Consider the following 27,119-nt stretch of genomic DNA (forward strand, 5'->3'; position numbering starts at 1 on the left):
TCATTGTCCAGTGCATTGTCTTTCACACCCTTCTCATTTATTCCCCTTTCATTCTAATGAATTTTTTTTTCTTTTTAGGGCTATGCCTACTGCATATGGTTGAATGCGAGCTGCAGCTGCCAGCCTACACCACAGCTAAAGCAACTCAGGATCTGAGCCGCATCTGCAACCTGCACCACAGCTTGCGGCAACACCAGATCCTTAATCCACTGAGTGAGGCCAGTAATTGAACCTGCATCCTCATGGATATTAGTCAGCCTCTTAACCTACTAAGCCACAATAGGAACTCTTCCAGTGAATTTTACAATGAGAGAGCTCCTGAGATAATCTATCAAAAATCCAGCTGGAATTCCCCTTGTGGTGCAGTGGAAACGATCCAACTCGTATCCATGAGAATGCAGATTCAATTCCTGGCCTCAGTAAGTTAAGGGTCCAGCATTGTCATGAGCTGTGGTGTAGGTTACTGACACGGCTTAGATCCAGCATTGCTGTGGCTGTGGCTGTGGTATAGGCCCGAAGCTGTAGCTCTGATTTGACCCTTATGAGAACTTCCATATGCCTAGGGTGTGGCCCTTAAAAAAAAAGCAAAACCAAAAAAAATCCAGCTGATAGATTGCACAACAATACGAATGTAATTTAATGTCTCTAAACTGTGTACTTAAAAATGGTTAAAATGGTAAATTTTGTTTTATGTATGTTTCACCAGTGTAAAACGATTCCAGTGGATAGAGAAACGCAATGGAAATAGCTTTATTCAAAAGAATTAGAATCCCTATTTTGAGTTGGATGATGGGATGGGGAGGGGGAAGTGGATGGGGCCTGGGGTAGGAAATGAGTAAGCATTCATGTAGCACTATTCACAATAGCCAAGACGCGGAAACAACCTAAATGTCCATCGACACATGAATGGATTAAGAAGATGTGGTACATATACGCAATGGAATATTACTCAGCCATTAAAAGGAATGAAACACCGGCATTTTTAGCAACGTGGATGGACCTAGAAATTATCATGCTAAGTGAAGTCAGCCGTACAATGAGACACCAACATCAAATGTTTTCCCTGACATGTGGAATCTGAAAAAAGGACAGACTGAACTTCTTTGCAGAGCAGATACTGACTCACAGACTTTAAAAACTTATGGTCCCCAAAGGAGACAGTTTGAGGGGTGGGGGGATACCCTGGGGTTGTGGGATGGAAATCCTATAAAATTGGATTGTGATAACCATTGTACAACTATAAATGTAATAAATTCATTGAGTAATTAAAAAAAAAAAAGAATTAGAATCCCTACTATGAGCTGGGTGTTGGGATGGGGAGGGGGTGTGGATGGGGCCTAGGAAATGAGTAAGATTTGTTCTCTGTGGTCCAGGAACTCTTAGACTTGCTGGGGAAACAAACACATAATCTGCTAATTGAGCTTCCATAATTCAGGGTGACACATGTTGTAATAGACATGTGTACAGTCTGATTTGACCCAGGCTGAGAAGGGCCTTGAATGTTACACTAAGGAGTTTGGATTTTATCCTATGGTAATTGGGAGGCATGCATGGTTTTAAAGCCAGGGTGTGACACAAGCAGATTCATTCAATTCCTAATGTCTTACCACCAATCATCTGCTTGGTGTGGAATGTATTAAAAATCAATGGCTGTGACAGCTTTAATTTTAAAAAGTTAATCCCCCATAAAACAGGCTGATATTTCTGTTTCTCTTATTAAATTATGGTCATGCTCAGGAAAGAAAGAGTTAACTTTGGATAAATCTATTGGGAAGACAGAGACACAGATCTGACAAGTGCTCTATAAGAAATGTACTTGGTGCACCTGCCCCTACCTGAGGAAGTCAGGGAAGGCCTGCAGGAGGAAGTGGGCTAGGGAAAAGGAGAAGAAACAGGGGAACCTGGAGCACATAGACAAAAGGAGAGGGCTGTGGGCCAGATGGCAGAGGGCTTTGTGTGCTAGGGTGAAGGGCCTGAATCTCCTGCTCGCGGGTAACACTGAACCATTATGGGCTCTGTTAACAACGATGGTAATGGTGATTTTATCACGATTATAATGATAGAGTGCTTACTGCATGCCAGGCATTGCTCTGAGCGTTAAGAGCTTTACCAGTATGGACTCATTTAACCCTGTCACTCAGGATAGGGTGTGGTTAGATGTTTTAGATCACTTGGATGGCCATGTGGATGATGGTGGCCAGAACAGTTGGGACACTTGTTGTGGTTCAGGAGAAAGACAGAGAGAGGGATGGAAAGATGTGATGACTTTTAGAAATAATTAGGAATAGTAGTTCCCGTTGTGGTGCAGTGGAAGTGAATCCAACTAGGAACCATGAGGTTGCAGGTTCAATCCCTGGCCTCACTCAGTGGGTTAAGGATCCAGCATTGCCCTGAGCTATGGTGTATGTTGCAGTTGCAGCTCAGATCTGGCGTCGCTGTGGCTCTGGTGTAGACTGGCAGTAACAGCTCCAATTAGACCCCTAGCCTGGGAACCTCCATATGCCACCGGTGTGGCCCTAAAAAGATAAAAGACTAATAATGATAATTAGGAATAAAAATTTATTTTTGGGTGGAGAAACTGGTAAGGAAGAGAATGGAGACTGGGATGAATCTTACTTTTTTTTTCTTTTTTCTTTTTAGGGCCGCACCTGTGGCATGTGGAAATTCCCAGGCTAGGGGGTCTGACCTACACCACAGTCAGAGCAACACCACCTCCTAGCCACATCTGAGACCTATGCCTCAGCTTGCAGCAAGGCAGGATCCTTAACCACTGAGCAAGGCGAGGAATCCTAAGAGCAACCTCATGGATGCTAGCCACTCGTTACCACAGAGCCACAGTGGGAACTCCCCAGATCAAGTTGTTTGATACTGCTCTTCAAATATTTTATAAATTTGATAATTTTCCTGATAATTTACCAGCTTTACTTGAATTTATTTGTCTATTTCTCCTTTCGGTTCTATATCCTCCTAACTGATAACTTCGCACGATCACGAGGTTGCTAAGGCAGAGAGGACAGAACGTTTGCGTAGGACTAAAAGAAACATTTTATTTGCTTAAATTTACTCTAGAACAGAGAGACAAAAACGGAAATCACTTCGTATCCCGGGAGGCCTAGTGGCGCTCCGGACAAAGGCAAATAGGCGAGCTCAGGCATTCGGCCGCGCCCCTTTCCTGGGTTGACAAGGCAACTGCTACTCCAGCCAGCCAATCGGTGAGATGCTCACCTGCAGGGGCGGTGACTCGACAAAAGCCAATGGGACTGGGGGAAGATCGTTCTATGGGCCAATGGCTTGGGGGACAGGGCGGGCTTTTGATGAAGGGTCGGCGGTGGGAAAGATGGCGGCGACTTTGGGACCCTCTGGGTGGTGGCAGCGGTGGTGGCGGCGTTTGTCGACTCGAGATGGGTCCAGGATGTTGCTCCTTCTCCTTTTGCTAGGGTCTGGGCAGGGGCCACGGCAAGTCGGGGCGGGTCAGACGTTCGAGTACTTGAAACGGGAGCACTCGCTGTCGAAGCCCTACCAGGGTGAGGCGCCGGGGGCGAGGTGGTCGTGCGCGGGGAGGGCGTCGGGACCTGAGCTTGTTCGTAGAAGTGGGGGCGGCGAAGGTTTCGTGGCCCCGAGGAAAGTACGGGCGGGGAGGGTGGGGGCTCCTGTGGACTCTCGCTGTGTTTGGGAGCCTTGGGTCCTAAGGTCAGAGGTCAGGTTCCACCCCACCCCCTGCCTCACACTTAGCCCTGGAAGTTTCTAGCAGGTGGAAGCAGGGCTCTAAGACACTAAGGCCAGTAAGCGCTAGGCCTGGATGAAGGGGGAACTTAGAGTTGGACAAGAGTTATGTGGGAAGGGGAGAGAACTGCGAATAGTGGCAGTGATCGAGGGCCACTAGCAATGAGTTGGGCTCTGGACGGAGCTGTGTATGTGCTAGAAATACATCAGGAGGCAAAACTAGGGTAGAACTTGGCCAGACTGGGAAAGTAAAATTCTGTTTCCGTTTAAGACACCTGTTCTCCAATCCTGGAGTCCTGTTGATGAAAGAGTCTGGTTAACTTTGCTCTGTTGAGTGTTCACATGCGGTTCATATGTCGCTCTGCACAGCTCATCAACCAGAAAATTTATAGTTAGCTACAAAGAAGACCAAGTCAGTGCAGATGGCTTAATTAACACAAGTCTGTTTCCCCACTGGAGGGCAGGGGGACAGCACACAAACAACACAAAGCGCAAGAGAGTATACACTGCTGCTAAGGGTGATCATTTATTGACTTAGCAGATGCATCCAGCACCTCCTCTGCGTTGCTAATACTGTGGGTTATACAGATACAAAGTTGTCACTCTCAAGGGGCTGATAGTCTGAGGTAAGGGGAAAGGTAGCTTCACACCTTGGTTGTTTAAAGAAAGAACGTGATTAAGCCCCAGAGAGTCAAGCTTTTTTTGGTTAATTGGGGAATTTTTTTCTCTCACGGTGGTCAAATTTACTCGCATATGAAATGAGGAAGAATGGATCTGAGCTGTGATTACTGTGGCATGGATTAAGTGACAGCTCTGATGTGCTCTTCACCTGAGAGGGTCTTTATGACAGGAAGTGGTAAACATGGTAAGGAGTTAGAACTTTTTGAGTGACAGAAGGTGGGAGACTGAGTGCCATGAAAGGGGAAAAAAAGATGATAACTCCATCTTTTGGAGGGTCCGTGATGGCTTTCTAGTCGGTTTGGTGTTGAAGAGAATGAATGAACTGATCTATTTCCTCCCATAGGTGTGGGCACGGGCAGTTCCTCTCTGTGGAATCTGATGGGCAATGCCATGGTGATGACACAGTATATCCGCCTGACCCCAGATATGCAAAGTAAACAGGGTGCCCTGTGGAACCGGGTGGTAAGAATCTTTCTCCCTCCTGTGTTGGTGACCTAGAAAAGTACTCAAAAGTTCACCAGTGGCATACTGACTTAATTTTTACTGTCTATTCCCAGTATTCTGTCTTTTGTGGATATCAAGGATTCTCATTTCAGAGATTATGATGACCTTCATTGTTAAATTGGATATTGAGGGAGATACTCTCTGTTGCCCTAATTATAGCAAATAATTAATTTTGATTCTATTTTCTGAAATGTCTTTAATTCCTGATAGACAGCGTATAACTTTTTGGAGGTTAATAAGTTAACTTACGTTGAATTACTTTGTTTTATAAAATAGAAGACTGTTCTTTTAAATTTATCCCACATTCATCCCAGTATCCCTCCCCCCTTGTTATTTCATTTTGAAGAGTCTAATTTTAAATTTTATTTTCATGTAAAAGCCACTTTGAGCCCTTGGTCATTTTACTTGTCCTTCTCTGGGCCTTTTCTAGCTACATTGTCTTCCTTGAGGTATGGCGGCAAGAAGTGAATGCAGTATTCCTGGTGTGGCTGCACTGTGATTTTGTACAAGTGTAAGATGATGCTTTCTTTTTGGTTTCCAGGGCTCTTTCTAAATCTTTTATGACCACTTTACTTTTGGGAGTGTGACCTTGGCATCCTTTAATACTTTTCTCTTGGGTTCTCAGACACTAAGAACTTACTTTTAAGTGTTTTTTAATCATTAGTTGTAGATAATTGAACCTCGGGAAAGGGAACGCTTTCTCTTCCCTGTCCATTTTATGTGGCAGAGAATTCTAAAGGAGCAGAGGGATGAGAGAATTTCTCCATGAACTGTTTGTGCAAGCTGGCCTGTTAACCCAGATCGTAGTGCTGAGCTGGTTCCTGTCCAGAATGCAGGGCAGTGCAGAAGAGGGCTGGCAGTTCAAAGGCTTGGGTACTCCTTCTAGCTGTATCACAGGCCCACGGTGGGCCCTGGCAATTCCTTATTGTCTTTCAGTTTTCAGTCTCTCCAGCTGACAGATCAGCTTCATAATGCCTGTTCTACTTGCCCACCAGGGTTATTGTGAGAATAAAATAAGGCAATAGGCAGGAGAAAGCTTTGGAAAGTTAAAATGGTTACAGAAGTGTGCTGTTGTTATCTGTCTGTTCCAAGATTCATCAGTGGAAGTCTGTGGGTTATAAAAGATTTCATCCAAGACTTGATACTTTGCAGCTCTCTTGCTCAGTGTCTCTATGTAATTCTCTTATGTAGCAGCGATTCTAGTCTAGGATCTAGTTATCCTGCTCTTTTTCAGATTCTCTGATACCTGTATTTTTTTGTTATTTGACTCTCATGATGAGCTTTGGCACTGTTTCTGAGTTACTTGTTTTGTTTTTGTTTTGTTTTGTTTTTTGCTTTTTAGGGCCACACCACGGCATATGGAGGTTCCCAGACTAGGAGACTAATTGGAGCTACAGCTGCTGGCCTACACCACAGCCACAGCAACATCAGATCCGAGCCGTGTCTGCGACCTACACCACAGCTCACGGTAGCGCCAGATCCTTAACACACTGAGTGAGGCCAGGGATGGAACCTGAAACCTCATGGTTCCTAGTCAGATTTGTTTCCGCTGCACCACAATGGGAACTCTTATTTCTGAGTTATTTGACTAGGATAGATTTGTTTGAGCAGTGGTTCTCCAATTTGGCCGTCTATTAGAGCTGGTGGCTGGGTCCCACCCTCAGAGAATCTCATTTAATTGGGATGTGGCTTGCATGTTGAGATTTTTAAAAGTTCCCTAGGTGCATCTAAATGTGCTGCAAAGTTTGAGACCCACTGTTGGACACAGCCCTGAGCAAAACTCTATAGCATTGTGCTACTTATGGCCAAGGATAAGTATCAGACACTTTTTAGCTCATTGTGAACTTCTCTGGCCCTGCCTTCTTCCCATTGGCATAATGCCTGGGTGTGGGGCACTTTCCTGCCACTGAAGTTCACTCTTTTCCTGAAATATAAATGAAATAGCAAAAAGATGAGAACCCAGAATGGTAACTCAAGGACTGGGCTCATCAGAGGAGGGGAAGCTATTGGAGATGTGAGGGTTCTTTGGTGAATTAAGAAGTATCCACACCCCTTTCATTTTGACTGTGTACTTCTAATACTAACACTTTTGGAAGATTTCCCAGAAATTGAAAATGAAAACTGAAAATGATCTAGCAGTGTGTTGCTCAAGAGCCGGAACAAGCTGTTTGGAGGGGCTTTGGCTGAACCCTGCTGGTATATCTGCTCTTCCTTCCCTTCTTTCTTCACGGTGAACTTTAACCAGGAGCCTCTGTAAATCAAATACCCACTCTGGTTTCTCCTTGAAAGTGTTCAGCTATTTAGAACACTTAACCATCCATTTACCTCCTTCTCCATTTTTCTGGGGTTTTGATACACAATTCAAAACAAGAAAAACAGGAGTCTGTTTAGTGCCCACCTCCTAATGCTTTTCCACCAGAGGCTGTCCCTGTGGTGGGGTGGTGGTATTCTCCTTTGCTGCATTTATGCTTCTGGGCCCTGGGCATGAGATCGTGGAGGGTGTAGCTTTCCCCTTCTCGTGGGAACTCTGGGTTGCCCCCTCAGTTTGGCATCAGGCCAGGTCTAGATAGTTGTTTATAGCATTTGCTAATTAATCCTGGAGACCTTTTCATAATGACTTAGCTTATCTTCTTCTATAATGAGGGAAGCTTTGACCTTCCTTTAAACCCAAGCTTTTTAGTCTTTCTGTCAGAGGAGCAAGCTTAAGTTGTGAATAAGTGTGTAGTCAGTAGCCCCCTCTTCTCTTCAGGCTGAGATGCTTGGCTGGGTGGATGTGGGATCCCGGGAGTCCAATTCGTTCTCTTGTCTTTTCCAACTTTGGAATGCTATCCTGTTTCTGTTGGGAGATGTTGAAGATAACTGGGAGGTGTTTTTACTTTTCATGTTCAATGTCGTGTACAGTTGAATGGCTCAATCTGTTTAATTTTACGACATACACACTTAGCAAGTCTTAGATTTTGATTTTAACCCTTAGAGCCTCATGTCACCTGCCTTTGTGTTTTCCAAGTCTGTAGACTGTGGATGAGGGCCTGTGGGGCTTTGTGCTTCATGCTCCTCATTGATTCCAGTGTCTTTTTCACTTTAGCCTTGTTTCCTGAGAGACTGGGAGTTGCAGGTGCACTTCAGAATCCACGGACAAGGGAAGAAGAATCTGCATGGGGATGGCTTGGCGATCTGGTACACAAAGGATCGGATGCAGCCAGGTACTGGCCCCTGGGTTGCTCTTGTGTGGGGTGGGATAGGCCTTTGAGAAGGGCATGTCCCCACAGTGCCAGGTATTCCCTCTGCTTGGTGTCTGTGGATGAAGACTGGTCTCTCTAGACTCTAGAATAAGGTCCAAAAAGCAGCTGAACTTGACTCATCCTGGGGTGATTTCTTGCTTATCAGTTACTTCTGCTTTCCTTTTGAAACCACCCTGCTGGTTGGTGGAGGAAAGCACTGGCCGTCCCAGACACTGACATGGGGTGCACTGGTTTCTTCTGGACATGCACAGGGACCCATCTCAGAATTCCTAGGTCAGGAGAAAGGAGAAGAGTTATCTGTTTTTCCTTGTTGTTCGGGAGCCATTGCTCCAAGTACCTGGCAAACTGAGCCTGATTTGACCTGATCTCTTCTGCAGCAAGAAGTGGGAATTTGGGAATTCAGTTCTCTCTCGGGCATAGTCATCACTGAGTGTTTGTGAAGCATAATTCTCTAGGGGCACCTTAGCCACCAGTTTGGGAGCAGCTGGGGTGCTAAACATGGTGGCGCTGGCCTTCTTTCTTTCCCCACCTTTAACGACAGACAGCTCCAGATGCTTACTGAGTGCTTGTCACAGGCCGTGCCCTTCACTGGCTGCTTTTACCGGTGTGTTTCCTCATCTTAGAGAGAAGCCTGGGAGTCATTTGAATTTGACTTTTTCCTCCATCATAGTGATGTGTTATTCCTTTATCAACTCTTGGCCTTATTTCATTGTTCATCATCTGTTCTTTCTCTCTAGGGCCCGTGTTTGGAAACATGGACAAATTTGTGGGGCTGGGAGTATTTGTAGACACCTATCCCAATGAGGAGAAGCAGCAAGAGGTAATGGCAAGTGTCAGAGCTTAGGTCAGCTATACTGACATCACAGTCCTTTGCCTCAGGAACATTGTTCAGAAGGGAACAGAAGGGAAAGAAAATGAGGGGTTTGGTTCTATTTTCTTCATCTGTTGAACTTCAAGAGTTAATGTCTATGTCAGGGCTTTTTCTGGAGAGAACTGTTGATGGTGCACAGTCTTGGGAAGGGCTGTTGTGACCGGGGACTTTTCCTTCAGTGCTAACAGTGTTCTCTCTTGCGTACATTGATAGCCGCTATGCTTGAGCATGCGTGGCTGGTTGGTGATGTGGCTCCTTGCCCAGCCTGTGAGCAAACTGAATTTATGTATCTCCACTGACCTGACGGCCTGAATCTCTGCTGAGCTCTCTTCTGCAGCTTGCTCCCCCTTGCCAGCTTCCTTTTCTTCTTCCTCTTCTCAGACCTGGACAGCAAGTCTCCTCTTCTCTAGGAAAGGCTGTAAAAGGAAATTGATGAAACCTCAGCATTTTATTGAAACCTGATATCTGGCTGTTGGCAGAAGCTTCTCGCTTTTTGTTAGCTGACCCTAAGGGTTTGTTAGTACTTTCTTATACTAGCAAAGGTCTATGTTCCCTCTCTCTCTCTCTCTCTCTCTCTGCCCGATGGCCCTGCTGGCAAGTTGGTGGGAAAATAATTATGACACCTTTTCATTTGGTATCCTTAGCTAAATCATATTTAGCAAGAAAGGCAGGATGAGGAATGGAGGCAGAGGTTACTTTATTTTTTTCACCAAAAGTTCTTCTTTTCTTTTTTTTTTTTTTTTTTTTTTTTTTTTGCTTTTTAGGGCCACACTCAAGGCATATAGAGATTCCCAGGCTAGGGGTCTAATCAGAGTTGTAGCCACCAGCCACAGCAGTGCAGGATCCGAGCCGCATCTGTGACCTACACTACAGCCACAGTAGTGCAGGATCCGAGCTGCATCTGTGACCTACACCACAGCTCACAGCAATGCCGGATCCTTAACCCACTGAGCAAGGTCCAGGGATTGAACCCGGAACCTCATGGTTCTTAGTCTGATTCGTTTCCACTGCGCTATGACGGGAACTTCTCTCCAAAAGTTCTTAATGAAAAATTTCAGACTGGTAAAAAAATTGGATGAACAGATCATTGTGTATGGAACACCCAGATTTTTCACATTTCTTACAGAGTTCCCATTAGAGGAAGTGGAGAGTGAGGTCTGAATTAGGAGAGGAACCTTTTGTTATGGGTCACTTACAGACTTGCCTTTCCATGTTGCTTCTGGGCTCTTTCTTCACTCTGCCAGACATTAAGCACTTTCTTGATACCAGGCCCTGGGAATGAGTGAACAAGACCAACATGGTCCTTGTACTCAGTTACACTGATACGTGAGGGTGCTGATGGGGGCGCTATGGGGGACTATAGGAAGACCTAGCAGGAACCTGCAGCCTGGGGTGGGACGGTGGTGGTGGGGACAGTGGTTGGAAAACACTTCTTGCAGGAAGTAACATTGACATTGAAGCCGGAGTTCCCGTTGTGGCGCAGTGGTTAACTAATCCGACTAGGAACCATGAGGTTGCAGGTTCGGTCCCTGCCCTTGCTCAGTGGGTTAATGATCCGGCGTTGCCGTGAGCTGTGGTGTAGGTTGCAGACGTGGCTCGGATCTCGAGTTGCTGTGGCTCTGGCGTAGGCCGGAGACTACAGCTCCGATTGGACCCCTAGCCTGGGAACCTCCATATGCCGAGGGAGCGGCCCAAGAAATAGCAAAAAGACAAAAAAAAAAAAAAAATAAAAATAAAAATACATTGAAGCCTGCAGAATTAGGAACCAGCGCAGAGGGAAAAACATGTGTTAAGGTGATAAAGTTAGAGAAGCAACAGTGGGTGTGAGGGGAAAAAGCAGGGGTGGTCAGAGAGAGATAAAGCTAGAAAGAAGATGAAGCCCTCGGTCTTGCCATGTTGCATGATTTCAGGGGCCGCCGTTCACGTTGCATTCTTTAGTGCTGACACTCTTCCCCCTTGAGCAAGTTAACTGGCCACTGAGATTGAGCAGTGTCTCCTTGGGTGGTTGGTAACTTCGCTGTTTAGACCAGCACTAGAGCAATTGTCCTCACCATGCACTGTGGGGCCAGCTTCTGACGGGTGGTATGCCTGATGAGAAGTGTGGATTTCTTAGTATTTTAATGGGGCAAGTGCATTAAAGGATTTTATTTTATTTATTGTTAAATTTATTTTTACCAGCAAAATAAGTTTATTTGGGAATAGCAAAGAATTGCAATTCAGGTGAATTGCAGGTGAATTGCATGCAAGTCCCTAAGGGATTTTATTTTTTATTTTATTTTTTTCTGTCTTTTTGCTATTTCTTGGGCCGCTCCCGCGGCATATGGAGGTTTCCAGGCTAGGGGTCTAATCGGAGCTGTAGCCATGGGCCTAAGCCAGAGCCACAGCAACGCGGGATTCGAGCCGAGTCTGCAACCTACACTACAGCTCATGGCAACGCCGGATCATTAACCCACTGAGCAAGGGCAGGGACCGAACCCTCAACCTCATGGTTCCTAGTCGGATTCGTTAACCACTGCGCCACGACGGGAACTCCCCTTAAGGGATTTTAATGAGGGGAATGTCGTGACTAGGTTTGCAGGCATGCTGAGGCAAAAGTGGTAGTTAGAAATGCATCCGAATAAGAGGCATGGGCTTCAGGGCTTGACTAAAGTTTTAAACATGGCTCTCTGTCACTCCCACAAGTAAAGCGTTCAAACTCTCAAATAATAATACTGAGCTAGAGGGCAAATCTGGCGGGCCTTATTTTTTAAGGAGAGTAGATGTTAATCAGAAATATTAGTTTCCAAAGGGAGTTCTGTGGTGGCTCAGTGGGTTAAGAATCCAACTAGTGGAGTTCCCGTCATGGCTCAGTGGTTAATGACTCCGATGAGGAACCATGAGGTTGCGGGTTCAATCCCTGGCCTCGCTCAGTGGGTTAAGGATCTGGTGTTGCCGTAAGCTCTGTTTGTAGGTTGAAGACGTGGCTCAGATGCCACGTTGCTGTAGCGTAGACCCGCAGTACAGCTCCGGTTAGACCCTAGCCTGGGAACCTTCAAGTGCCACAGGTGTGGCCCTAGAAAAGACCAAAAAAAAAAAAAAAAAAAAAAAAGAATCCAACTAATATCCATGAGGATTCAGGTTTGATCCCTAGCCTCACTCAGTGTGTGCTAAGGACCCGGCATTGCTGGGAGCTGTGGTATAGGTGGCAGACACAGCTTGGGTCCCAAGTGGCTGTGGCTGTGGTATAGACCAGCAGCTGCAACTCTGATTTGACCCTTGGCCTGGGAACTTTCATATGCTGCATGTTCAGCCATAAAAGGAAAAAAATTAGTTTGAGGAGTTCCCTCATGCTGCAGTGGGTTAAGGATGTGGCATTTCCACTGCAGTGGCTTGGATCAGTGCTATGGCGCAGGCTTGATCCTTGGTCTAAGAACTTCCACTTGTTACAGTTCAGTCAAAAAAAATCATTTCATATTGGGACTTATTTTCTGGTTTGCTTGGAGTTACCTGGAGAGTATTTTATCCTACCAATGTCTAGGCCCCAAGCGCAGAGAGTCTGATGCTGTTTGTTTAGGTGCAATCTGGGCACTCTTGCTTACCAGAGATCTCCAGGTGAGTCCTGTATATAGCCAAGATTGAGAACTCCTGAACCGACATCAGATCCTTGTTTCTTATTGTTCATTTAACATTTATTATTTTGATGCTCATCAGATCTCCTTATAGTCAACATTATTTTTCCCATTTTACCAGTGCATAAACGGAAGCTTAGAGAAGATGTGTATCTTGTTCAAGGTGATAGCCAGTATAAGGTGGAGCCAGATTTTGAACACAGGTCCACCTGATTCCAGAGGCTGTGCTTTTAACTATGGTACTCTTCTACCTCCCAGCCGTTGTTTTCTTTTGCCAGGTTGATTGCCCTGAGAAAGGAGACATGTATTCTCATGTGATCGCCTCTGCAGTTTCGCTTCTTAGAGCCTATGCTCAGTGCAGAGAGTGGAGAACGTGTACTCCTTTTTACATCCCAACAACCTGGAACTGTTTCAGAGGTGAAGTCAAATGTGTTTTGTCAGTGGCATGGTTTATTTTGACATCACAGTTAAAGGCATTGTTCAAAGTGCTTTCACATGTCTTACTTACTTAGAACAACCATTTGGGGATAGTTATTAATATTATACCCACATTATGGGTAAGAAACTGAAGCACAGAAACAAAAACTGAAGTACAAAGAGGTTAAAAAACTTGTCAGTGACACCCAGATAGTAGGTTTGACTCCAGAGTCTGCAGTCTCATTGGTTTGCTTTATCTTGAATGCATAAGGAGAGGGTGACAAGTACCATAATTTTTGAAAACTTGGAAACATCCATGTGTTGAAGTCATATTAGGTGAGAATAATGAGCAGGTGGAGTGGGGTGGAACCAATTGAACTGATCCTCAAGGCAGTGGTCAAACTGTCTCTCTGGTTTCTTGTTTCCTTGTCAGCAGAGTGCACTTGACTTTGTTGCTCACTTTACTTCCTACCACATTGTTTATGAGGAAATATTGGGAAAATAGTAGCAACCATTAATGTATCTGAGAAGGGGAGGAGGGGGTTTAGGATACAGACTGAGCTTAGACTTGCTCTCTGAAATCAGGGCATGTTGTTCAAAATCACATAACCCCACTTTCCCAGTGAGCAATACAGGAATTATAGTTGAGGTAAGTCAAGAGCTTTAGTATTTGGAGTACGAGGTACCACCTGTGTCACAGTGAGATTATCAGATCATAAATGACTGTTAAAGTAATAGTTGAAGAAAGAGAAAATCTGGCTAGCTCTATAACAAGTAAAGATATTGAATTAGTCCTCAAAAAATGTTCACAAAGAAAGGCTCAGGCCCATATGGCTTCACTGGTAAATTCTACCAAAGTCGAATTAATACTAATTCTCAAACCCATATGAAAAATGAGAGATGCTAACAGATGCATTCTTTGAGACCAGTATTCTCCTAATACCAAAGCTGATAAAGACATCACAAGAAAAAGAAACTGCAGACCAACATCTCTTGTAAATATAGATGTAAACGTTATCAACAAAATACTAGTAAACCAAATCTAGCAACATATAAAAAGGACCGTACACCGTGACCAAGTGTCATTATGCTAGGAGTTCATATTTGGTTTAATATCTGAACATTAATATGATAGACCATATTACTAGAGTAAAGAACAAAAACCATGTGATCATATCAATAGATATAGAAAAAGTACTTGACAAAATTTAATACCGTTTTATGATTATAAAAATTCTCAACAAATCAGTGCCAGAAGGGAACTTCCTTAACTTGATAAAGGACATGTATGAAAACCCCCCAGCTACATCATGCTTAGTGCTTTCCCCCTAATATAAGGAATAAGGCAAGGATATCTGCTCTTGCCATTTCTCTTCCTCATTGTACTGGAGGTTGTAGTCAGGGCAGCTAGGTAAGAAAATAAAATGAACCTCCAGATTGGGAAGAAAGTAGCTAGTTCTATTTGTAGATGATGGGATCTAATATATAGAAAATCCTAAAGAATTCAGAAAAACACTGTTAGAACTAATGAATTCAGCAAGGCTACAGGATACAAGGTAAACATTAAAATGTCAGTTGTACTTTATGTGCTTGCATTGAATAATCATAAGATGAAAGTAAGAAAACATTTCCATTAACTATCACCAAAAAGAATAAGTTTAGGAGTTCCCATTGTGGCACAGCATAAACGAATCCGACTAGGAACCATGAGGCTGCAGGTTTGATCCTTGGCCTCACTCAGTGGGTTAAGGATCTGGCATTGCTGTGAGCTGTGGTGTGGGTCACAGACATAGCTCAGATCCCACGTTGCTCTGGCTGTGGTGTAGGCTGGCAGCTGCAGCTCCGATTCAATCCCTAGCCTGGGAATCTCCATATGCTGCAGTTACAGCCCTAAAAAAGCAAAAAGAAAAGAATAAGTTTAACCAAAAAACTCTGAAAACTATAAAGTATTATTTATTTATTTATTGTCTTTTTGCCTTTTCTAGGGCTGCTCCTGCGGCATATGGAGGTTCCCAGGCTAGGGGTCCAATCGGAGCTGTACCTGCCAGCCTACACCAGAGCCATAGCAACGCAGGATCCAAGCTGCGTCTGCAACCTACACCACAGTGCACAGCAACGCCGGATCCTTAACCCACCGAGCAAGGCCAGGGACCAAACCCACAACCTCATGGCTCCTAGTCAGATTCCTTAACCACCGAGCCACGACGGGAACTCCCAACGGTAACTTCTTAATTCTTATTTCTACACAGAAGCTCATTATAGAAAAATCAGAAGAGGATAAAACAAAAACAGAACTTGAGTGGTCTCTGCACATGGGTGGAAAAAGAATTTTCCGGATTTAAACCAAGATGTAGAAAAGACAAGTTTATTGAGGCAATTGACACTGTTAACACAGTGGGCCAACATCCTGATAATCAGGAAGAGCCAACTCTGTGCACATGTCGTGTCTGTTTTTATAGCCCAAAGACAAAGAAGTGCGAGGAGTGGTTTTGCCATGCACATGTTGACCTGATGATTGGTTGGGTAAGGATGGAGTCTTCTGATAACACTTACTGGTTGGTTGGGGAAGGATGGGGTCTTCTGATACACCTGCTGATTGGTTGGAGGCAGGGTAAGGAGTGGCTATATTTTCTAGTTGGGGGCAGGAAGGAGTAGGTCAAGTTGCTGCGGTGTGGAGGTCCTTAGGGATTTTGTAACAATTACAGTGAGACAGGTGGGCTTTTAAGGGTCTGGCAGTTCTCATCTCGGCTGGAGGCTTTTTGAGTTTTATCTCCTTGGGGAAGCCTTGAAGTCCCACAGAACTGTATAAGCATCTTTTTGAAAATGAAAATGCTGCATTGTTGCGGTTGAACATACTGTTTTAAAACTTTTTTCAATTTTGAAATTTTAAGTGTGCTGTAAATACTAGATTCAGATTAGTCTTCAGAATTTTTTCATTTTGGTGTAATTTCAGACTCACAGATAAGGTACAGTAATGCAACAAAGAATTCTAGAATGCTCTTCACCCAGATTTCCCCAAAAGTTAATGTTTTACTCATAGGCTTTATCCTTTTCCTTTGTGCACACATGGGCGCTTTGCTGCAGCTGCAGCAATGCCAGATCCTTAACCCACTGTGCTGGGCCCAGCTTCAAACCCGCATCCCAGGGCTCCTAAGAACTTCCAATCCCGTTGCGCCACAGTGGGAACTCCTGAATAAACACTGACTCCCTTTTGAATGCTTTACATGTTTCATTTCATCTTCATAATTGACCCTGTAAACTGTGTGTTATTCTCCCCACTTACACTGAGGAAGTAGAATCTCAGACGATCAATCCATCCAAGGTTACACAGGTGGGGGTTGGTATACATGCATTTAGAACCAGGTCTCCCTGATTACAGAGGGCCAGGTGTGCTTCTTTTCTACCTAGTGGTTGACAGCTTGTGTGCCTTGCACCTGTGGAATTTTAGCATAGGCTCCATACATCTACGCATGCTTTTTAAAAGAAATTTTTTTATTCATATACACATTCTGAGTCTCTCTTTTTTTCTTTTTTTTTTTTTTTGCTTTTTAGGGCCACACCCAAGGCATATGGAGGTTCCTAGGCTAGGGATTGAATTGGAGCTACAGCGGCTGGCCTACACCACAGCCACAGCATTTTGGGATCTGAGCCTCATCTGCGACCTACACCACAGCTCATGGCAACGCCGGATCCTTAACCCATTGAGTGAGGCCAGGGACCAAACCCAAAACCTCATGGTTCCTAGTCGGATTCATTTTTGCTGCACCACAACGGGAACTCCTCTGTGTCTCTTTTTAATCAAGATATGCTGAAGTTACAATACCACACGAAGGCTTTTTTTTGTTTTTTGTTAGTAGCCTTGTAGTACAAAAAGTTGGAAACATCTCTTCACCCTTCAGGCAACAACCATTTGGACAGTAGGTAGGAGTTCCTAATTTTTGGTGACTATTAAATTAGGAATGAAACAATCGCCTTTGCCTGAGTCAGTGCGATTCTTCAGCCTTTGGTTCTGGCTGTAATAAAGACTGCTTTCCAAGGAAAGAAAATGAGCTCCTGTGTAGAATAAGTGGGTACCCAAGAAATTCTTCAAGAACTCCTGACTGCGCATAGAGAGTTAATATGCCATTTAAAGACTTATTGTTAATGTGACGTGTAAAGTTGAAGACCAAGTCAGGAGTTGCTGAAGTAGATGGATTCCAACTCTGAAGCTGTGGGATTCAGTTTAGTGCAATGTTCCTTAAATTTGGCCGCACATCCCAGTCGTCTGTGGTGCCTTTTAAAAAAAAATACATAGTCCCGTGCCCCACTCTAGCCCTGGGGGATGAGATTCTTCACTGCAGGACCCATATTTACATGCAATTGAAAAGTTCCCCCAGGTTATGCTGAGGCCCAGTTTGCCTCCAGCTGGTACTGGGTAACTGGATGCCTCTCCAGCCTTGGGAAGAGTAAGGCCCCCTTTGGTTTTGACACGGCATTTTCTTGAAAGTTATAACTTACACTTCTGATCACCAGGTCTGATAAATGAGGAAAGCCCTAGGGGCATTTTTAATCCCTTCTTTTCCCTGATTGTTCACTGAAGTCAGGAGCTTTCTTGACAGAAGCCCATTTCTGAAAACTGCTGCTAATATACTCATAATGCCCTTATCCTAAATGATACTTGCCAAAGAGTAGTTTCTGGCAGTTTAAACGGTCCTGTTATTTCCCACCAGCAGTGTAGGAGAAGACCACTGGGGAGCTGTTCTGAGGCTTATAGGCCCCTTACCACCTGGAAGGCCCAGTGCCATCTGGCCCCTGTGTTAGCTCACTCTTCTTCACCAACTGTGTTGCTAAACACTCTTGAACCTCATGACTTTGCTAAATCTGTTGTGCTGTAGCATTCCCACGGGGCTTTTTCTTCCCGACATGTTGTAGTTTTGATTAACAATAACTATTTGGAAAGATATGTCCATAAGTTCAATTAGAGGGTAAATGATCCCTTTGGATTAGAGTTAATTTGATGGTCTCTCAAGTGGTGGGATTTTTGTCTTCTGACTGAGAGCTAAATCCTGGGATCCTGGGCAGTAGCATCTTGAATTTGGAAGAATTTAGCTCTTTATCACTTCTGTCTCTCCCCTTGCTGCAGAAATACTGTAGTCTGGATACAGACAAACTCATGGCCTGTCCTTTGGGTTGTATCAGAGACAAAAGTAAGGCCTGCTTGAAGGGTATGATGCTGTGTGTTTTACAAAGCTTCTGAAAGCTCCAGTACCCTCTGTGGGTTACAGAGGCCTTCCTAGTGGACCCCTTTGAGAAACTGATGACAGCAATATTTCCTCAGAAAATGTACAAGCCCCTGTGCATATAGTTTGGCCTATAATTTTGAGGGATGGCAGGACTTGGAGGGCGCCCTCCATGGACCCTGAAATTCTGTTTGGGAATTTAGGTCGGTTTGCTCATCCACCACTGTTGGGTCATAGCTCTCCCGTGGCTGTTTCTTTCTGACTTGGTCTCCTGTCTTCTGTGCCCTCTCTCGTTTTTATAATAACCTGCTGGACCCTCTCAGGCCCAGAAGAGGCGATATTCTCCAGGAGTCCAGGTACTCAATTTTTGACCCACCATGGCCATCCCTACTCCCTGTGTGTCCATTCAACATTTGTTACTGTTTAGAATCCATGTGGCTTTGTCTCAAGAGTCACCAGTCTCTGATTTCGACTGCGTCTTCACCTTGCATGTTGACTGTTCAGGGCAATGAGGACCTCACCAAAGAAATGGCATGTCTCATGTTTCCTGTCCTTTCATCCCCTGGCTCTCTGCACTGCCTTAACACTGGCCTCGCTCTGGAATGGTTAGCTTATTGTTTCTAAGGAAGCATTTGCTCCACAACTCTATTGGAGAGAGAGGGCCTCTGAGGTGGCGGGGGGAATGAGTGGGATATAGGGAAACTCTGAGTGGGAGAACCTTGCCCTGAGTGTTCCTGGAAGAAGGTATGTGTGGGTGAAGCTTAAATGGACTGGAAGGTGGCTTGAGAACACCATCAGCAGCTTGGTTCTGGCACTGCCCTTTCTGGGTCCTAATCCATTTAGCATCATTTGCTTACAGAATTTTGGAATTTAGAATTTGAAGGGTGCTATCCTGAATGGAAAGATTTCCCTGATTTGAACAGGTACTTTCAGAATACCTGCTGTATACAAAATGCTTGCCCTGCAGGGAAGGGGCGGAGCTAAGGTGGGCACACTCAGGGAAGCATAACATATGATTTTTCTCTTCACGAAGTTTATGTGGTAACTGGGGAGATAGACAAATATATACATAAGAAAAGCACCAGTCTTCAGTAGAATATAAGGGCCAAAGGGTGATCTCTGGGAGGATTCTAGTCAGATTCCAGAGTGTTAGAGAGGCCCTTTCAGACCCACTCCAGAAGGGTGCAGGGAGGATTCCCGAAGGCAAGTACAGAGGTCAGTCGCTCTGGGCCGTGTCCCTTGAGCCACCACCTGAGTGTGGGTTCTCAGGGACAGCTAGTGATGAGTGGTCCCCTGGTCTGAGTCGGGAGCTCAGCTTTATGTGCAGAATTCCTACTGCTGTCCATGTGGGCATGCCTGAGAGTACTTCCTTACCATCCTCTGCTTTTCCTTCCTTGCTGTCCCAGCGGGTGTTCCCCTACATCTCAGCCATGGTGAACAATGGCTCCCTCAGCTATGATCATGAACGGGACGGGCGGCCTACAGAGCTGGGGGGCTGTACAGCCATTGTCCGCAATCTCCATTATGACACCTTCCTTGTGATCCGATATGTCAAGAGGCATTTGACGGTGAGTCCCTGTTTGGGAGCCACTGGCGGTATGGACCTGTCTTGCTCCCACTTCCGTGGCCTGGCCCTGATTGATTTCTTCTTTTTGTTCTAGATAATGATGGACATCGACGGCAAGCATGAGTGGAGGGACTGCATAGAGGTGCCCGGGGTCCGTCTGCCCCGGGGCTACTATTTTGGCACCTCCTCCATCACTGGGGATCTCTCGGGTACTGCCACTTGCACCCCTTACTTGCCCTGACTGAGTTCACATCTTCATAGGCAGGCCTTGAGGAGGCTTCTGTGGCGGGGAGAGCCAGGCAGGCAGAGCTCTGGGAAGCAATGCCCTGAGAACGCTTTTCTTCTGCATCTTCGTATCTGGATTCCTAAAAAGCCCAGGCCTGGGGTTGTCTGGGACATTTGTCTCCATGAGATGTTTGATGGTAACAGAAGGCAGTGTTTGCCTCTTCATCATGCCAGTTCTTCTAGCCTGGGCTTCTACAGTCAGACTCCTGTCCCTGCCTCTGACTGCTCAGGTCCTCTTAACAAAGCTTTTCCTTGACTCTGCCCTCCTTCCTCTTCTAAACTGACACCACATTCTGCTTTGTGCTCAGACTCTTGAACGTGTCATGTGTACAGATGCTTCTGTCTTCAGGCTATCCACCTCTGTCATTCTACCACCATGGTCAGTGCTGCACCTGGACTTGTGTCTCTGCCAAGCTGTTAGCACTATTCTTATAAAAGCTCCTCTGTTTCTTTGTTGTTATGTGTGTTTGCTCTTTGTCCTTTCCTCAGCTCTTTTGACCAGTTACTCTGAAACTCTTACCTTCCTTGACTTATGTGGCATTAGCAGTACCTGGCTCTTTTGTTTTTAGGGCTGCAAACACAGCATATGGAGGTTCCCAGGCTAAGGGTCGAATCAGAGCTACAGCCACTGGTCTATGCCACCGCCACAGCAATGCGGGATCCAAGCCTATCTGTCATCAACACCACACCTCACAGCAACGCCAAATCCTTAACCCACTGAGCAAGGCCAGGGATCAAACCCTCATCCTCATGGATCCTGGTCGAGTTTGTTAACCGCTGAGCCATGAAGGGAGCTTCTGGAAGCTTCTCTTATATGCTTATTCTCTCCTTTGGCTTTAGCCTCAATCATAAGATCTTTTGCGAGGAGGTAAAGAAGTCGACTTTCGTTTCTTTTGGTTAGTGTGATTTATTATGAGTGAAGCTAGTATTCTTGAGGCAAAAAAGAAAGATAACATCTGAAATGGGCAGCATCTACTCAGTTCCAGCCATTGCTGCCAAGGGAAAAGGTGAGCTCAATGAGACCATGTCTTCTAGTTTTTCAAGAGAAGCTGAAAATCTGGACTTTTTTTCTTCTTGTTTTTTGGCCACCCCACAGCATATAGAGTTCCTGGGCCAGGGATCAGATCTGAGCCACAGTCGTGACCTGAGCTGAAGCTGTGGCAATACTGGATCCTTAACTCATTATGCTGGGCTTGTGATCAAACCTGAATACCAGTGAGTGCTCCCAAGATGCCACCAATCCTGTTGCAGTGGAAACTCCTGGATTTTAAAAAAATGAAATCTGATTTTTAAAATTCTGGCAACTAATTTTTTTTAAGTCAACTCTATTGAGAATGCTTTCCACGTAATTATGTAGTGTGAAGAGTTTTAATCAATGTTTACATAGATGTAACCACTATCATCGTTAAGATACAGAATGTTTCTATCACGGCCAGAAGTTCTCTTGTGACCCTTTGTAGCATTCCTCTGTTACCTGGGCTCCAGGTGACCATTGATCTCCTTTCTGTCATTTAAAGATTAGGTTTTTTTGTTTTTGTCTTTTGTCTTTAGAGCCGCACCTGTGGCATATGGAGGTTCCCAGGCTAGGGGTCTAATCAGAGCTGTTGCTGCCGGCCTATGCCAGAGCCACAGCAACGCCAGATCCAAGTCATGTCTGCGAACTACACCACAGCTCACGGCCACGCCAGCTCCTTAACCCACTGAGCAAGGCCACGGATCGAACCAGCAACCTTATGGTTTCTAGTTGGATTCGTTTCTGCTGCGCCACGACGGGAACTCCTTAAAGATTAGTTTTGGCAGCTAGTTCTGAATACCATGCAGGTAGGCCAGAGCTGTGGGACATGTCACCTTGGCACAGGTAGGGGGAGGCTTGAGATCTTTGCTGTGGGATCTTGTTATGTGACTCAAGTTCAAAAAGGCGTCCTTGTCCACAAGTTTCTTTTGAGCTTCCAGGTTTCTAGGACCCGCTCAGTTAACCTCCTATTGTACTTTTTAGTGGGAAGTTGTTTCCAGCTTTTAGAAATGACCAAAGATAATAATTTTGTTTTTATCTCAAGGAGTCCTTTGTTTTTATTTATTTATTTGTTCAGGTCTTTTTTTGTCTTTCTAGGGCCGTACCTGCGGCATATGGAGGTTCCCAGGCTAGGGGTCCAATCGGAGCTGTAGCCACCAGCCTACACCACAGCCACAGCAATGCAGGATCCTTAATGCACTGAGCGAGGCCAGGAATCAAACCCACGTCCTCATGGACGCCAGTCGGGTTTGTTAACCGCTAAGCCGTGACGGGAACTCCCAAGAAATCCTTTGTTTCAAGTTTTTAGTGATGATGCCTGGATTATGTGACCTTGTTTTCTGCCTATAGTGTACGCTTAAATACAAATCATATTTCTCTTTCTTTTTTCTTTCTTCCTTTCATTCTTTCTTCCCCTCTCCCCTTTTTTTTTTTTTTTTTTTTTTTTGGCTTTTCAGGACCGCACTTGTGGCCTGTGGAAGGTCCCATGCTAGGGGTTGAATTGGAACTGTAGCCGCCGGTGTACACCACAGCTCACAACAGCTCAGGATCCTAGCCGAGTCTGTGACCTACACCACAGTTCACAGCAACGCTGGATCCTTAGCCCACTGAGTGAAGCCAGGGATTGATCCCACATCCTCATGGTTTCTAGTCGGATTCGTTTCTGCTATGCCACAATGGGAACTCCCAAATTGTATCTTTCTCTTGAGGTCTTTGTGGCTGACGTCTTCCTTGTTTTGCTCTGGATTGTTGGAAACTGCTTGGGAAGTGAGGACACCTCCCAGCTGTCCCAGCCTCTGATGCTCCTTCCTTCATGGGGAGGCGCACTGCCCTGGCTTTTTATCCCGTCCCATGGTTCAGTCTCAGTCCTCACAGAGGACACATTTTTTTCTGATTGAAGGCGAATCCAGTTTTTTTTTTTTTTTTTTTTTTTTAACTTGGGCATCTGCTGAAGATTCTGTGTTCAAGCAGCTGTAAATGTCGTATTAGTAATAGACATGGCAAGAAATCCGGTCCCCAGTAACCAGCGTAGTAGCAGTGAGTGCCCCTAGGACTCATATTTGTGGTCTCTTAATACCAGTTCCCACTGAGGAACAAAAGCTTCTTGGAGCTATGCCTGATGCCAGGTCTGAGGGAGGAAATACAGAAAAGCAGGGAAGATATAAAAAACTTCTGGGGAGTTCCCTTCATGGCGTAGTGGTTAACGAATCCGACTAGGAACCATGAGGTTGCAGGTTCCATCCCTGCCCTTGCTCAGTGGGTTAAGGATCTGGCGTTGCCGTGAGCTGTGGTGTAGTTTGCAGACGCGGCTCGGATCCCGCGTTGCTGTGGCTCTGGCGTAGGCCGGAGGCTACAGCTCCGATTCGACCCCTAGCCTGGGAACCTCCATGTGCCGAGGGAGCTGCCCTAGAAATGGCAAAAAGACAAAAAACAAAACAAAACAAAACAAAACAAACTTCTGGGTTCATGAAAAAGGACTCAGGCCAACTTCAATAGGCTCCCACTGGACAAGGACGGGTTGAGTTGAGCATCAGTAAGAGATATAACTTGAGTGAACTGAAACACCTCACATATGTTTGCATCTATGAGTTTGCAATGATACTTTAAAAAGGGAGAGAAAAAAAAATTCCCTAATTTCTTCATCCTTTTCTTGTAATTAATAGTGAGATTCAGTTATAAGGAGCCGCAAAGGATTAGGCACACTTCAGGAGGGAAGTGTGTTCCAGGCCAATAGCGTGCTCTGCTTGTGGCCCATTCAACAACTGCTGTGAGGTCCTTTCCTGTTTCACGCGTGGGCGCGCACGCGCACGTGTGTGTGTGTGTGTGTGTGTGTGTGTGTGTGTTCCACATTAGAGGGATGCTTCAGAGCTGCTGTGTCTCCTTTCACTAGAAGGTTTTACATATGATTGGGAATTTAGTTCTTTAAATTTTAAAATTACACAGGTAATGCATGCTTATTGATTAAAAACTTTAAGTATAGGATAATGTAGAAATATTCCCTGCTCCCTGTCCTTAATTTTAGATGAGAAATAGGGGTTTCAGTAATTTTTTTCAGGTCACTTTCTTAGCTGTGGATGAGAAGCTGGAACCCAGACACCTCTTTTTAAAAAAAGTTTATTTTAAATTTTTTTTAGGGCTGCACCTGCAGCATATGGAAGTTCCCAGACTAGGGGTCAAATTGGAGCCGCAGTTGCCGGCCTACACCACGGCCACAGCAATGTGGGATCCGAACCACGTCTGCGACCTACACTATAGGTCACGGTAACACTGATCCTTAACCCACTGAGTGAAACCAGGGATCGAACCCTCATCCTCATGGACACTAGTTGGGTTTATTATCTCTGAGGCACGACAGGAACTCCCAGACACCTCTTCTTGAGGTTTGAGTAATCCATGTTTTTTCCTTTAGACAACCATGATGTCATTTCCCTGAAGCTGTTTGAACTGACAGTGGAGAGAACACCAGAAGAGGAGAAGCTGCACCGGGATGTGTTCCTGCCCTCGGTGGACAACATGAAACTGCCTGAGAGTGAGCACTGGGGACCCCGGGAAACAGCCCTGCCACTGGCGAGGAGGTCATAGGGCAGTGGTGGGGGGAGTCCAGGGTGATAGGGGGCACAGCAAGCAGGGCTGGCCCTTTCTCTGTTCTTCTCCCAAGCACAGGGAGCACCTGCCCTGCTTTTTTACATTAACCTGTAATCTCCATGTTACAGATGAGTGGTGGGAGGGCTGCTTAGGTTTTAAATGGAGGCATCTGGAAAGGGAGGGGCTGAGCTCTAGCTCCCAGCAACGGGTGCTCGATAGCTAGCTGTTGGTCCTTCCCACCTGGGTGGGCTCTAATTCTGACTGGCTTCTCTCTTGCTTCCTCAGTGACAGCACCACTGCCACCCCTGAGTGGCCTGGCTCTTTTCCTCATCGTCTTTTTCTCTTTGGTGTTTTCTGTATTTGCCATTGTCATCGGGATCATACTGTACAACAAATGGCAGGAACAGAGCCGAAAACGCTTCTACTGAGCCCTCCTGCAACCATGACCTCTGTGATTGTCACCCAGGAGGTGTTGGAGCAGCAGGTGCTGCCCTGATCACACAGCCTGGCAGGGCTCTTCTCCCATCTTGAGCAGCTGGTCTGGGACTCAGTTCTGTCACTGGAGCTTTAAGTGCAAGGATACTGTTCCCATGATCACCGTGAAGACGTCTAACTCTGGATCAGGAAGCACACCCACCCACCCAGGCGACACTGCTGTGATGTGCCTTTCCTTCAGTCCTGCCTCTTGGGAGTGAAGAGGGACAGAGAGAACATGGGCTGTCTTGATGCCAGAAACACAGAAAAGAGTTTCCTAGCCCAGGCTGCCTTGTTGCTGGACTCAGAGGACCCTGTCCTTCATTTTTAAATCTGCAAAGACTAGAAAACTGACAGCTCCTTGTACCTTCCAGCCATCTATCCACTGGTTTTTGCTTTTTGTCTGAGTCTCTGGCCACTTGAGGAGCTTGCTTTGGAAATCTGGGTGGAAGTTTTTTCCCTGCTTCATCTTCCTCTCTCTCTGTTCACTGTGTTCTCTGTAATGCAGCCGAGCTGGAGAAGACACTTGGATGCCTTTGCTGGGGCCTCGGGTGCAGGATGAACTTTAGTTTCACTGATCCCCGTTAGGTGGCTGTGGGGAGAGGCCATTCTGCTGTGGCTCACTGCTCCAGCCTGGATCTTGGTTCTCTTGGCGTGTTCATGACCTTCCTAATTAGGTCCCTTCAGGCCCTCCGTCAGGTTCGGCTGAAAGCTGGTGTGCAAGTCACGGGAAGCTTGGGAGATGTCATGGATGCCGTGGGACTCACTGTGACACTGTTCCACATTCTGACACCGAAAGCAGCACCTGCCATGTGATCTGACCACATGGAGATGTTTCTGGACTCTCTGGAGCCTGCTTAGCCGCCTGCATGTTTTGCGTTCATCATGATTTTTGGAATCCCACAAGAGTGTTCAAAATGTAAGCAAGCTTTCTTTTATAACCTCAGTCTGGATACTTCAGAAGGAAATCTGTCTTCTCTTTCTTAATGGATAAGAAATAGTTGTTGAGAGTCTGGGAGCAATGGACCCTCGTCACCTGTGCCTGGAAAAGTTGGTTGTCGTTGAGCAGCAGGGCCCAAGTGTCCTCCTCTGTGGGTCAACCCTGATTCCACTGCCTTACCTGACAAGTCACGTGCTGCTCGCCTGTCTGCCCTGTGATCCAACCACTAACAGGACAGAGTCTCCTTCGAGGGCCTGAATGCCGAGCTCTACTAGCCATGTGCTTCTGTAGCCCCAGGGAGATTAGTAAAATGGCTGGTGGAAACCACCCTGAGTTGACTGAGTGTCCTTCCTTCTGGGGTGGGTTGGGCTGAGCCTCAGGCTGCTGTCCTTGCCCCCTGCCCTCTGGGTTGGGAAAGCCTCTGCTCAGCCCGGGAGGAAAGAAGGTTTCTGTTGGCTGGGTGTGGGTTTCTGTCGTCTTCAGCTTTCTTACATCCTCCTGTTGGGATTAATGCACCATCTGGCAGGTGGGATTACAGTGGAATCCCCCCACCCCCACCCCCTCTCCCCCAGACACAGCAGAGCAGCTCCCGAGTACCCAGGGCCCGACCCAGAGCTTGGCTTTAGGACCGGGTTGAACTGAAAAGGCTAATGGCTGTTTTGTGTCTCTATGTTCAAGGGGAGATTGGTGGGAAGACCAGCTTGGCTCGTGAGCTGCCCCCGGGGTGCAGGGGGAGGGATCTCAGCCCAGAGGGTAGGGATGGAGGAGGCCATGCGTGGGGGCTGTGTGTGATTCTAGCTCATGAGCTCCTGGAGGTTCCATGCCACGGGCGGGGAGGACATCCGTGCACTTCCCCATCCTGAGGCCGGCCTCTGAGAAATGTGCAGTGTGAGGAATCCCTCAGACCAGCATGGTAAGTTCTGCCCTGGCTCTTGCCTTTTGTTCTAGAAACAAATGTTTCCCATTGTGAGTGGGGCCCAAGGTTCTGGGC

The 27,119-nt window shown here is 46.0% G+C and overlaps 1 protein-coding gene across 10 annotated transcripts; it reads left to right on the top strand.

Moving 5' to 3' along the window:
- The first annotated feature begins 3,313 nt into the window (after positions 1 to 3,313).
- On the top strand, positions 3,314 to 26,455 carry LMAN2L (lectin, mannose binding 2 like). 10 transcript variants are annotated; one of them, XM_021085757.2, is made up of 10 exons: positions 3,314 to 3,524; positions 4,748 to 4,866; positions 5,339 to 5,419; positions 7,994 to 8,111; positions 8,888 to 8,970; positions 18,589 to 18,621; positions 19,672 to 19,833; positions 19,927 to 20,041; positions 24,539 to 24,658; positions 25,000 to 26,455. In XM_021085757.2, exons 4-10 carry the CDS (start codon positions 8,102 to 8,104, stop codon positions 25,140 to 25,142), a joined length of 666 nt encoding a protein of 221 aa, XP_020941416.1. In that variant the 5' UTR covers positions 3,314 to 3,524; positions 4,748 to 4,866; positions 5,339 to 5,419; positions 7,994 to 8,101; the 3' UTR covers positions 25,143 to 26,455.
- The last annotated feature ends 664 nt before the right edge of the window (positions 26,456 to 27,119 follow it).

The sequence above is a fragment of the Sus scrofa genome, chromosome 3, assembly GCF_054392235.1.
Source record: "Sus scrofa isolate SSC_HxYL_T2T_F1_AM1 chromosome 3, Sscrofa_HxYL_maternal_Yorkshire_Landrace_v2.0, whole genome shotgun sequence".
Classification (NCBI taxonomy): Eukaryota; Metazoa; Chordata; class Mammalia; order Artiodactyla; family Suidae; genus Sus; species Sus scrofa.

Excerpts from the sequence above, each read along its gene's own strand:
- LMAN2L (XM_021085755.2), top strand. The coding sequence starts at position 3,338 with ATGGCGGCGACTTTGGGACCCTCTGGGTGGTGGCAGCGGTGGTGGCGG. Across the intron at positions 3,525-4,747 it reads GCTGTCGAAGCCCTACCAGG|GTGTGGGCACGGGCAGTTCC; the intron begins GTGAGGCGCCGG and ends TTCCTCCCATAG. Across the intron at positions 20,042-24,538 it reads CATCACTGGGGATCTCTCGG|ACAACCATGATGTCATTTCC; the intron begins GTACTGCCACTT and ends TTTTTCCTTTAG.